Raw genomic sequence first — 11,892 nt, forward strand, 5'->3', positions numbered from 1 at the left:
AAAAACACATTTCCAGTATTTGTCTGTTGGGTAAAGTCGATAATGTATGGCAATAATTAACACTTACACAATGAACGGAACCTATTCCACTTCCATCCAAAGTATTAATATTTATGATGTTCCTGACCAACTCACATTACGTGTAGGATTACCGACACATTTAAGAACGGAAGATTGAATGTAGGTGTGTGGCATGGGGCCTTGGTTGGTTCATACACATTCCCGTGAAAAGGAAACGAAATAACAATATTGTATTACCTAGATGGCAATGGTACGCTCTTGTTTGAACGAAATGTAAATAGCCCTGGTGAGGCATACAGAACGGTATACTACTGAGCTGAGTTGTGGTCACAACGCCTTTGAATCGACACCGTCATTATTTTCATCATGAGTGCTGAAAACCCTAAGGTTCGTGCAGAATGGTATTCACTTGCCAAGAGAGTCAAAGTTTTGGATTCAGAGATGAGTTACTATGATTCTGATCCCGAAGCTAAACTTGATGGAAAGTTTGCCGTTGTGTTTGTCCACGGTAATCCAACGTCATCGTACCTCTGGCGTAACGTCATACCGCACGCAGAGTCAAAATACCGATGCTTTGCCCCCGATTTAATTGGCATGGGAATGTCAAGTAAACTACCTGAAGGCAGTCAATATAAATTCACAGATGTGTTCCGCTACCTCTCTGAGTGGTTCACGGCAGCTGGTGTGCCAGAAAAGGTTGTGCTGGTGTGTCATGACTGGGGTTCGGCTTTGAGCTTCAACTGGGCTTTCCAAAACCAGACAAGAGTGGCGGGAATCGTACATATGGAAAGCCTCGTACACCCGATTCCAAGCTGGGAATATTGGAAGCAGAATTTTAAAGAGCCAACAATTAAAAACGTACCTGAATCAACTACTAGCGTCGTGGATATATTCAAGTCATTCCACACTCCCGCTGGAGAAACATCCATTTTGAAAGACAACATTTTCATCGAGAAACTTTTAAAGCAAGGCATAATTCGGAATATGTCCGACGAAGAGATGGCGATTTACCGCCAGCCGTACTTGGAACCTGGTGAGTCTCGCCGGCCTCTTCTCACCCTTGCGCGCTCCCTTCCGATTGAATCAGAGGGCGGGGAAGTCGTTGAGATTGTGAAGGCATATGGCAAGTGGTTGTCACAGAGTTCTGAGGTACCCAAGCTGTATCTGGATGCGGAACCAGGCTTTTTCTCTCCAGCCATCAAATTTTTAACTAAAGACTGGCCTAACCATCGAGTCGGTAATTGTACTGGTCTACATTTTGTGCAAGAAGACTCGCCAGATCTTATTGGAAAACAGGTTGTGGATTTTTTGGATGGACTGTAAACGAACTTGGGCAAATTCGCTGACACTTGTGCACGCTATTACTTTACTCTTGATATATTAATTATTGATCTATTATTAGGCATATCATATTGCATAGCATTATAGTCTGTAGGTCTAGTGAATTTTTTGCTTTGTTGATATTTCGTGAGAAAATTAAATATTGGCACTAACAGGAGTTTAATTTTATCTGTAAAGTTATACCTGCACCTTTGACCTTGTATTTTACATTGACACGTATATATATATTTGGGTCATGGCATGTTAAAGCCTCATGCGTTCAAAGTACGGTCATTAATGCTTAATACTGGGAGGATTTCGATTATAATCTGTTCCAATTAATGGTCGTGCCACGCCAAAGAACAAATTCATCTATTTTTCGATTCACATATCATTACTTCGGTGGTTGTGAATAACAATAGTGCTGAATCTGAATAAGCCTATATGTGTATTATTAATGTTACAATTAATGCTATTATTATTACTATTTTTAATTGTTAACATACGTGCTCCAAAATGTTTTATGTATTCTTTAAATTGAACACTGTATTATTGTGTTGTTTTTCGATACATTATCGTGGAATGCCGATACTACTAATGTTAGACAAGCAAAAGGTTGCAATATTATTAGACCTAATTATAATCGTTACAGTTACTCTTGATTATAGATGGTCATTGCTATTATTGATCCTTTTTTCAGTTTAAAATGAACTTTCTTTAAAAATTATAAATTGATTCAAGTGGTAGGCTGAGTCAGAATGAAGGAAGCAACAGGCTAAATCCTATTGCTTCTATTTACAAATGTGAATTTTACCACATATGATAATTATTGGCAGAATTTAATATCTTCCATTTAGCTAATTAGAGTAAGATAAAACTAGCTAATTGTATTTTACAAACATTTGTTATTTCCACATGCCTTATTCAAAAATGTATTTAAAATAATCAGCATTTATTTTCTTTATAAATAATAACAGTGCTCGAATAGGAACGTAACACCCTTCAACGAAAACATCCTTATTCAGATGGAAGTGTCTTGGTGGCATTCGAGTTGAGTGTCATACCATTATTAGACCATAGAAACAGTAGCGGCGCTACGGGAAAGGGGAAAATGGGGGAATTAGCCCCCAGACAATTTTCTTTACCCCACTAGTTTCCCCAGCCCCACCCAGATAAACCACAATTCGTCGGGAAGAGAAAAATGATAGGCCTAAGTATTTTCTACATATTAGTAGACATTATAAAATCGATTAAATAAGCCTCTACCCCAAAATTGTCATAATTTTCGGGGGATCCGCCCCTGGACCATTTCCGTTACATTTTAATCAACGCCCGACGCCTCCACGGGGACATTGCACCCCCCACCCAAATCGTATTTTCCCCTCACTTTTCACTTTTCCCCCGGATTTCAGACGCTGGCGCCGCCACTGCATAGCAATTATGGAGGCGCAAATCATACACCCGACCCCAGGTACTTTCCCTCATACATAACACCTTGTTCCTGTGTGCTGTTATTATTTTTTTTTAATCTATTATACATTTTACCGTGCTACGCAGCAAACCTATAATAATATAAGAAATACATACGTAGATGTAGGCCTATTTTATTACTATTATTGCATCCGATTTTATAATGTACCGTATTTTAACTGTATTGTCACTCATAAGCCAGAATTGGCTGGCCTCATTTGAAAGATCTCATTGATTAAATTTTCAATAAATTGTGGCAAATTTAAGACCATACCTTTGTGTTTATATACACACACACTCAATATATATATATATATATATATATATATAAGAGACAGGTATATATATATATATAAATATATATATACAGTATATATGTATATATATTGTTTTATATACACAAACTCAATATAATATATACTGTATATATACGGTAGTATATATGTGTATATATAGGCCTATATACAATTTTATTATACTAGATTTTTTACATTATTTGTTATTGAGTGCTGGTGTTTTCTGTGGTTTTGAAAAATGTTTATAGTATAGTACTATCGTTGATAGTCTCATGATTTGCAGATCAAATATACAACCAGATAAAGACGTGGATTTACTAACTAGAAAATGCTGATGACATATTGATACCTTGGCTTCCTGGTGTAGCATGTATAAATGAAAGCACATATATGGCTATAAAAAGAAATCCTTCGTACTTCCTTGTCACGTGGTGGAATGCCACGTCAATGTTAATACCCCCAGGCGAAATTCAAAAGGCCCATTTATGAATTTGAAGCTCACTCAAATGTCAATATTGATTCTGATAACTTTGTAACAAACTAGTACTGGATGACTTGCCACCAGTGATGTAGGCCCTTTTGTATAAACACTACAACTTACAGTGACAAATTTAGCCCCTGACTCAGAATTGTCGGCCGTCATGTCAAATCAAGCGAAGTTATAAATACTGTATAGTATGTTGATAAGTTTCAATATAATAATAATAATAATAATAATAATAATAATAATAATAACAATAATAATAATAATAATAATAATTATTATTATTATTATTATGACAATTTATAAAGCGCCGGTATCAAATGTACAATACAATAATAAATGAAGTCATATACAGTACTTTATGCAGCTTGTTTTATTGGTTGGAATAATTGCACAATACAATATCCGATACGTTTACAGCGTAATATTACATATGTTTTGTTAATCTAGTCACATGAACTTTGGTCCGATTTCAGTCGACAATAAACACCTAAATGACGTAACTGTAGTCTTTTATTTAAAAAACTCCTTCGTCGTACACACCGCCCTCATCGGTTTGGATAATTATAATCAAACAATTACAACTACCGTGTAAATCATCATGGAGGGAAACAAACTATTCTTTTGATTCTTTCTAATAATAATTTATTAATATAATGTTTAACTAGAGACTAAATGTCTACATATCGAAATTGTTAAAAAATAAATTATAATAAATAGAAAAATATAAAAGAACACAAGTTTGAAAGAATTTAGTGTTGTTTTTTTTAATCCTCTACTAAATGATTAAACTTGAATTAATCATATCATGGTGCTCATAGAGTGTAATTCAACTTTTAACATTTTTTTTATAACAGTGCAGGTTGAAAAAGATATAAATCAGTCATAAATTTGACTTTACACATTTCCCGTCATATCAACAACTTGAAGTGGTGGTTCGTCATGTTCAGATAAAAATAAAATAATGTTGTTAATCCTGCTAATTATGTTTAATATAAATAATATCATAGGGAGTTGCCTCTGTAATTATAATGCCCAACAGAGCAACCAAATCAATAACAATTAACCTTTTCAAAGTGTCAATGAAATTAAAAACTGACCATTCAGTATGTGTATTCAATAGGCGGGGCCAGAAATATGTGAATGTCTCATCAACCCATGGGACATGTCTCTGCGTTTTCCGTGTGCAAATTCTGTAATAACAAAGTGTATGGCGCCCTCTTGCAAAACTGAAAACTTTTTAACTTTGACTGCTTTGACCATAGTGTACGCCGCGCGACTTTACGTTTACGCATAACAATTAGAAGCGCCCGATTTACAATGCGCCCTCTCTCTAGAACATAAGGAACAATTTAACATACTTGGTAACAAACTTTGGCGTAACACGAACACCCTATCTCAGATCCATGGCAACGACTAGGACACCCTCTCCCAAAACTGATTACTTTTCTGTGCCAAATCGACGCTTGTATTTGTTACACGTAAAATTGCGGAGAACACTATCTTGTGTTTATAAGATCTGTGATTCCCGCTGTCATCTTGTGGGACCTTAGCAACAATATCCAAGGGGTGGAGCTTAGCAGATCAATCCACTGCCACATTTGCATATGTAATTCTACTATTTTACATCATATGACATTCAATACCATACTAATATATTACTGTACTCCACCCTAAAGCAATAACAAGAAAGACCATTTACTGGACAGTTAATATTCAATTAGAGGGATGTGTAATAATATTGCACTGATGAATCCTATGATGCATCTACCCTTCCCCTCTCTTTTCCCCCCTCCCAATCAGTGAGATTCACCTCACATTGAAGGGAGTGGCCTTAAGATATACCATCTATGGTGAAATATGAAATAAAAACACAAAACACGTTATATCGTCATTGCGGACTTATAAAATCCACATACGCCTTAAAACTAAAAGAAAATGCATATATTTAGAGTCCGTACTGAGCCCAAAAAATCCGCAATGAAAATATAACGTGTTACAAATTGCATATTTTATAAATAGCATGTTTATCAGCTTTCAATGTGACAGAGCATAACAATTTCAATACAGAATTTTTACTACAAAAATCCTTCAACTGATTAGAGATGAACTTGCCTAAGTTGAATCCAAAATGGCATTGAAAACTGACTTACAGATCGTTAATTAATGGAAAACACAACAATTTTGCATCTAAAATAAGATTGACTTAGAAAATTATTTGAGTTTAGGCAACTTTAACTGTACTAGCCAAAAAGGGGCATTATTTTTACATTATATACTTTAATTGAAAGATGACAATACACTTTAATAATATACAATGTAAGAAATTGCAATGTAATAATTATATTTTAAAATTTCTCTTGCACAACACAGATGGTATATCTTAAACCAGTTTTCAGTGTTAATGCCCTGCAAGAGTTGCAACTCAAGTTTTGCGTAGTCTGTAGTACTCATCATCTTCGTCGCTCAGGTAATGTGCAGTGTGGGCATGCTTGCTGGCGCTGCGTGACAGCTCGTAACCATCATTACCATCCCAGCGTTCATAGAGCAGAATATTCAAAGTTTCTTCTAGAATTCTTGCCTCAGGAAACTCAACCTTTCATGAAAAATATGAAATTGTTTTTGTATGTAAATTTTTATGTGTTTGATATATATTTAACTAACTTTATCTGTATTTTGATGTAGTTTTATAATTCTTAACCCATATGCAACAAGGAGGACAAATCTCATGAAAATGTTATGACAATAAAGAATATCTGAATCTGAAAATTGTAATTAGCCTGGGATAATCAGTACTGTATATATTATTGATGCTATCCACCACTGAAAATCTAAACATACAAAATCCCTACCACCTGACCAGAGGTAGAGGTTCTCCATCCTACTGTAGTCACAACATGACTAAGCAAAGCAATCCTAAGCAACAGCACCATTACCTCTGCCAAGGAGGTTATGTATGCCCCGTCCGTCTATCTGTCTGTTAGAAAGATTACGCAAAAACTAATGAATGGATCTTCATAAAATTTAGTGGAATGGTACATAATAATAAAAGAACGAAAAACACAATTCAATTTTAGGATGAAAATGTCAAAGGACCAAGTGAAGGTCACGGAAATTAAATTTTTTACCTGTGAGGATAAAAGAAAATAATGAATTGCCCTTGTATTCTGGCAGCAAGAAATCAATGTGTCTGGATATGATGGGAGATTCCACCATTTTCTTCAGGGTATGGGCAGCACTCAAGAAAATAATGTGCCTAAATACGACGGCCGATGCCATTATTTCCTTGAGGGTATATGCTGCAGTTTTGGTCATTATACACGGCCTGCGTATTGTGGGTATGTATTTAGACACAGGGCAGAGGTATGCACTTTATAAAGTGACTGCTCTAGTTTATATTTTAATTAATTTACAAGGAATCATTTTCTAATTCCAATTTATATTTAGAATCTAACAAATTAAGCAATGGAAATATTGAAAGCCCCCTCACCTTTGTTTGTTTCCTCTCACTTGTATATACAATTGATGTACAACTAATCTCTGCAACCTTCTTGTTGTGTCCATAGAATGTCCAGCAGCAGATCTCTTCACTTCGTCCAGTAACATCTTTCACAAAAAGAACTCGACCATTAAAGCGTAATGATAACTTGTCAAACATCTCAATGTTCTTTAATATATTATCATCTGAGTTACTGAGAAAATAATTGAAACAAAAAATTAAAGAATTTATAAGTTTTCGAAAACATGCACACTATGAACTTCTGAACCATGACTGAACATCAGGTCGAGAGACAAATTCACAGGTACAGACTTCTTTCTTCCTACATCCGCCTCTTCCTGTTTTGTTTTTGCAAATGAATATTGGAAAAAAAACAAATGTTATTCCTATTCTTAAACTTTCCATATTATAACTAAACATAATTTTTAATATCTAAGATAATGACCCGTATTAATTCTGGTTGAAATAAAAATACACTAAATCTGCATTGGACAGCTGTAGTTGCCAAAGTGAAATCTATCTTAGCAGCAGTACTATTGTATAGTACAGTACTTCAATTGTATGTTCATAATTCACTCAGGCCTACTACTCAAACTTTATTAAACTATGATTTCTCTGAGCATACATAAATCTTCTTGATGATTAAATTCATATTAATGAGTATAATATTAAACTAATGTAGCATTTAAACATTTGTGTACAAAATTAGATAAATTTACATTGAACATATCGAACACTTTACTAGTTGATATACTCACCTTGTATACGAGTACTTATTATTTTGCCTGTTATACAGCAATTTAACAATTGGCTGAGAATTAATAAAAGAAAGAGATATTAAATTGTTTGGAAAATCAAATTGCAAGGAAACTTGCGTTATGACCATGGAGACAATATATTTTATGACATACAAGAATTAATGATACTGAGTACAGGTATTAGGCAATTCAACATAAAAATAAAATAACCAAGAATTAATGATACTGAGTACAGGTATTAGGCAATGCAACATTTAACAAAAAAAAAAAAAAAAAACTAAGCCCAGCATTATGAGTAATAAAATGCTATGAAGTCATTACCACAAAGTCGGTCTACATGAAATTACCATAGTGTAAGTATAGCTGGTATCCATGTTGTGGTCAGTGGCATCACAGAGTTTGTGGGGCTCTGGCAGTGACTGTTTTTAGGGGTCCCAATAAGCGAGCGGATCGAACAAACAGACACTGGTGGCCAGGGGCCATGAGGACCCCAATCGGAGTCCCAGGGGTGAAGGCCCCTGGTGGGGGTCTGAGGCTTGTGGTAAGAGCTTATGGCATTTATGAACTGTTAACTGCATTGTTGGAGAACTTAGAATGGGTCATGAATGATGAAATATTTCAGACAATTTTATGACAAAACCAACATAGATTACATAGGCCAACTTTCGGAACTGGTATAAGCCTACAGTAGGCCAATGTATTCTATGTAGGTGTAAATAAACACAGAGACTATTTTAGTGAAAAACAAAACATGTTTTAAAAATGTATCAATGCAAAGCAGATTGATCACAAAATCAGAAACAAATCTTGAACATCAGAACCCAGCTTTTATTGTCTAAATCTGTCAGGGCTCCACTGAATGAAACAACACGGTATTATAGTATATTATATTCTTTTAAAACTACAATGTCAGGGACCCTCTTGGCATGTCATATGTTTTTCTCAAATAAAATTTGGGTTGACTAGAGCCTTGGTCTGAGTCCTGGGATAAAAAATCACAAGGAGAGGTTTTATGGCTTAGTATGTTACAAAGTGTGTTTTACGACCACAATATTAATTAGGGATTGGCAATCAAAATAATGTTATTTGGAGTGTTATATTATAATTTTTAAATTTTTGATCCAACGACCTTGTCATGGCGTGGGATGACAGGGGGTACCCCAGTCTTGTCCAAATGAGGGGATGATGGCCCTCCCTGGCTTCATGCCCCTCTGGGCCACCACTGGCCCTTGTGGGCCGTAAACAAATCTATGGATCCACTTCACGATAATTTTCTTTATAAATACAACAAGAAGATTTTTAGCAGCTAATTTCAGTAAGTAATATTTCTTTAAAATATTTTGTTTTTAAACTCATAAAAATATTGACAGTGGCTATTGTTACATCAGTGTAACAACAGCCACTGCCTAAAACATTCTTCTTACTTTACAAGAGGATGTAATAAGCTTCTGTGCTTCCCTTGGTGATGTGACAACCGGTACCCTACACACAGGTTCATATTCATCCTTCCTCCGTCTCAGCGTCCGCAAACAATTCTCAACAAGTCCTTGCACTAAGTAATATTTAGCTTCGCATAGTAATTCTTCAATCTCTCTTGTAGACTCTGGCATGGGAGCTTGTCCATCACGCAGATAGTTAAGAATAACACCGAAGTGCTTGCCACTTCTGTCAATTAAAATCCAACCTGCAACACATCAGAAAATGGAGGGAATTAATTAATATATATATATATACTGTATATATAGTTTAGCTATATGATTTACAAATAAGGTTTGCTTAGTTTGTACAGTGTACTGTCGGATGACTTTATGCTAATCCAAGCTGTTGATTGGTGGAGCTGGCATGAACCAAACCTTAATCTTCAGTCTTGCTATCTTAATGCACAATGGCATGTTGGAACAACCACCACTTTGATGAATAGATTGTTTTCAGGCAAGCTTCTGGTTCAGTAAGTTTGAGTGCTCTGGATATATGTAATCAGTAAATAGATAACTGAATTGCATTTACACCCTCAGCGTGTCATCGTTTTTATGTTCTGTATCTGCATTGTCTGTTCGGTAAACTGCTTCTCAGCATATCACACGAACATTTTAAACCCAGACACGCATGGACTGTTCAGCTTTTTAGTTATTACGGTTAATATTAAATTCTGTATGTTGATGATGTTGGATGATGATGTTGGATGATGATATTTGGTCGTTTAGAAGCTTAATCCACATCAAAAAATATTAGCACTCATTAACAACAGACTGTTGGGTGTTTTGAGGATTGATTGTGTAATAATATTTTTGACATGTTGTTGGTAACAAAAAAATTATCATCATTAAAACAATGATGCTAAAGAGTCAAGAAATTTCAATGTTAAAATATGTTATTATAGCCAGTTGTCCATTTCTAGTTAGACTTTGGCCTGGGCTAAACTGTTAAAAAATGGGCCTGATCGTCCGATCGTCCTGCTGAGGCTGAGCCTGATCGTCACATGGACCAGATCATCTGCCTTTTTATCCTCGCTAGCCTAGGCCTAGGTAGACCTACCCTAGCTATCTTACCTAGGCTAGGCCTAGGTCTCCTAGAAGCTAGGCTAGCCTTGTTGTTCGCACTAACTAGGCCTAGGCCTAAGCCCCCCCCCCCCTTCTTCTAGGCTAGTTCAATCGAGAAATGTATTGAAATACCTTCTGAATCTGTGAGAACTTCCATTCTTCCACTAAACATGGCACGTAACATATTATCTTCTTTGGTCAATGTATCTATAGTGGTGTAGTGCAAAGATCCACCCACATTTAATTTGACATACTTGCTAGGCGCACCCTTCACACGACGGCTGGTAGCCGGGGAGCCGCTCGACGAGTGGCCTCCTGAAGTTGTTGCTGCTAGTGGCAGTGAAATTGTACTTCCAGTCGCAGAAGTACAGTTTGCCATTGGAACTGTTTCTGCCGACATATTGAAACTAAATATCAAGACCCTAGCTTCTCTACCCTTTGAAAAACCCTGGTTGATCTATCTAAATCAATTGGAAAGCGTTTAATTATGAAAATAATACGACTGGCCCAAGAGAGCTACGGTGAATATAGTGAAAACTCCTCGTCATCCATCTTGAGTCATCGGTTCGTTTTCGTGATGCATGCTGCTGCGACGACGCGAATTCGAGTCAACTCGGAACCAAGTCAACTCGGCCCGAAGTCAACTGCTCGACCCCATGTCAACTCGGCCCCAAGTACAGTAATCAACTCGGCCCCAATTTAATATGTATTTACTGGATACCGTATTTACCAAAAGAGATTTGAATGGAAAGCCAAAATTAAAGTGTTTAAATCGTTGCCTTTGTTATTTCTTTTCATTTACATGCACTTACAATAATTAAAACTGCATGAAAATACTACTAAAATAATATTATCGGTAATAAAAATATAAAAGGTATAATATAACTAATAATGATAATAACAATATGATAAAAAATAATGACACAATCATGACAATGCTTAATGAGTTATAGACATATTAAATATACTTTATATATATATTATATATATATTTAAATATACATTATATATACATTACATGAGTATTGAATATACAGTATATAGGCCTATATACTGTATATACTGTATACACCGTATATATAAATCTATATATATATATATATACATACAGATACACACACACACATATATATACATCTCTTATACACATCTAGATGTGTATAAGAGACAGGCAGTACTATTGTATAGTACAGTACAGTACTTCAATTGCATGTTCATAATTCACTCAGGCCTACTACTCAAACTTTATTAAACTATGCTTTCTCTGAGCATACATAAATCTTCTTGATGATTCAATTCATATTAATGAGTATAATATTAAACTAATGTAGCATTTAAACATTTGTGTACAAAATTAGATAAATTTACATTGAACATATCGAACACTTTACTAGTTGATATACTCACCTTGTATACGAGTACTTATTATTTTGCCTGTTATACAGCAATTTAACAATTGGCTGAGAATTAATAAAAGAAAGAGATATTAAATTGTTTGGAAAAT

At 35.3% G+C, this 11,892-nt stretch overlaps 2 protein-coding genes across 2 annotated transcripts; one reads left to right on the plus strand and one right to left on the minus strand.

Moving 5' to 3' along the window:
- The first annotated feature begins 387 nt into the window (after nucleotides 1–387).
- LOC117118333 (coelenterazine h 2-monooxygenase-like) lies at nucleotides 388–1,344 on the plus strand. Its single transcript, XM_033262895.1, has one exon. It carries the CDS (start codon nucleotides 388–390, stop codon nucleotides 1,342–1,344), a length of 957 nt encoding a protein of 318 aa, XP_033118786.1.
- A 2,602-nt stretch (nucleotides 1,345–3,946) lies between these two features.
- Nucleotides 3,947–10,989, minus strand: LOC117118336 (BTB/POZ domain-containing adapter for CUL3-mediated RhoA degradation protein 3-like). Its single transcript, XM_033262897.1, has 5 exons — nucleotides 10,521–10,989; nucleotides 9,273–9,532; nucleotides 7,849–7,901; nucleotides 7,082–7,283; nucleotides 3,947–6,187 (listed from the first exon to the last, which is right to left on the minus strand). The coding sequence occupies exons 1-5, from the start codon at nucleotides 10,786–10,788 to the stop codon at nucleotides 6,017–6,019; spliced, it is 954 nt and encodes a 317-aa protein (XP_033118788.1). The 5' UTR covers nucleotides 10,789–10,989; the 3' UTR covers nucleotides 3,947–6,016.
- Nucleotides 10,990–11,892: the final 903 nt, after the last annotated feature.

Source organism: Anneissia japonica, unplaced genomic scaffold (genome assembly GCF_011630105.1).
Source record: "Anneissia japonica isolate Jap-2015-1 unplaced genomic scaffold, ASM1163010v1 scaffold6083_len184754_cov179, whole genome shotgun sequence".
Taxonomy (NCBI): Eukaryota; Metazoa; Echinodermata; class Crinoidea; order Comatulida; family Comatulidae; genus Anneissia; species Anneissia japonica.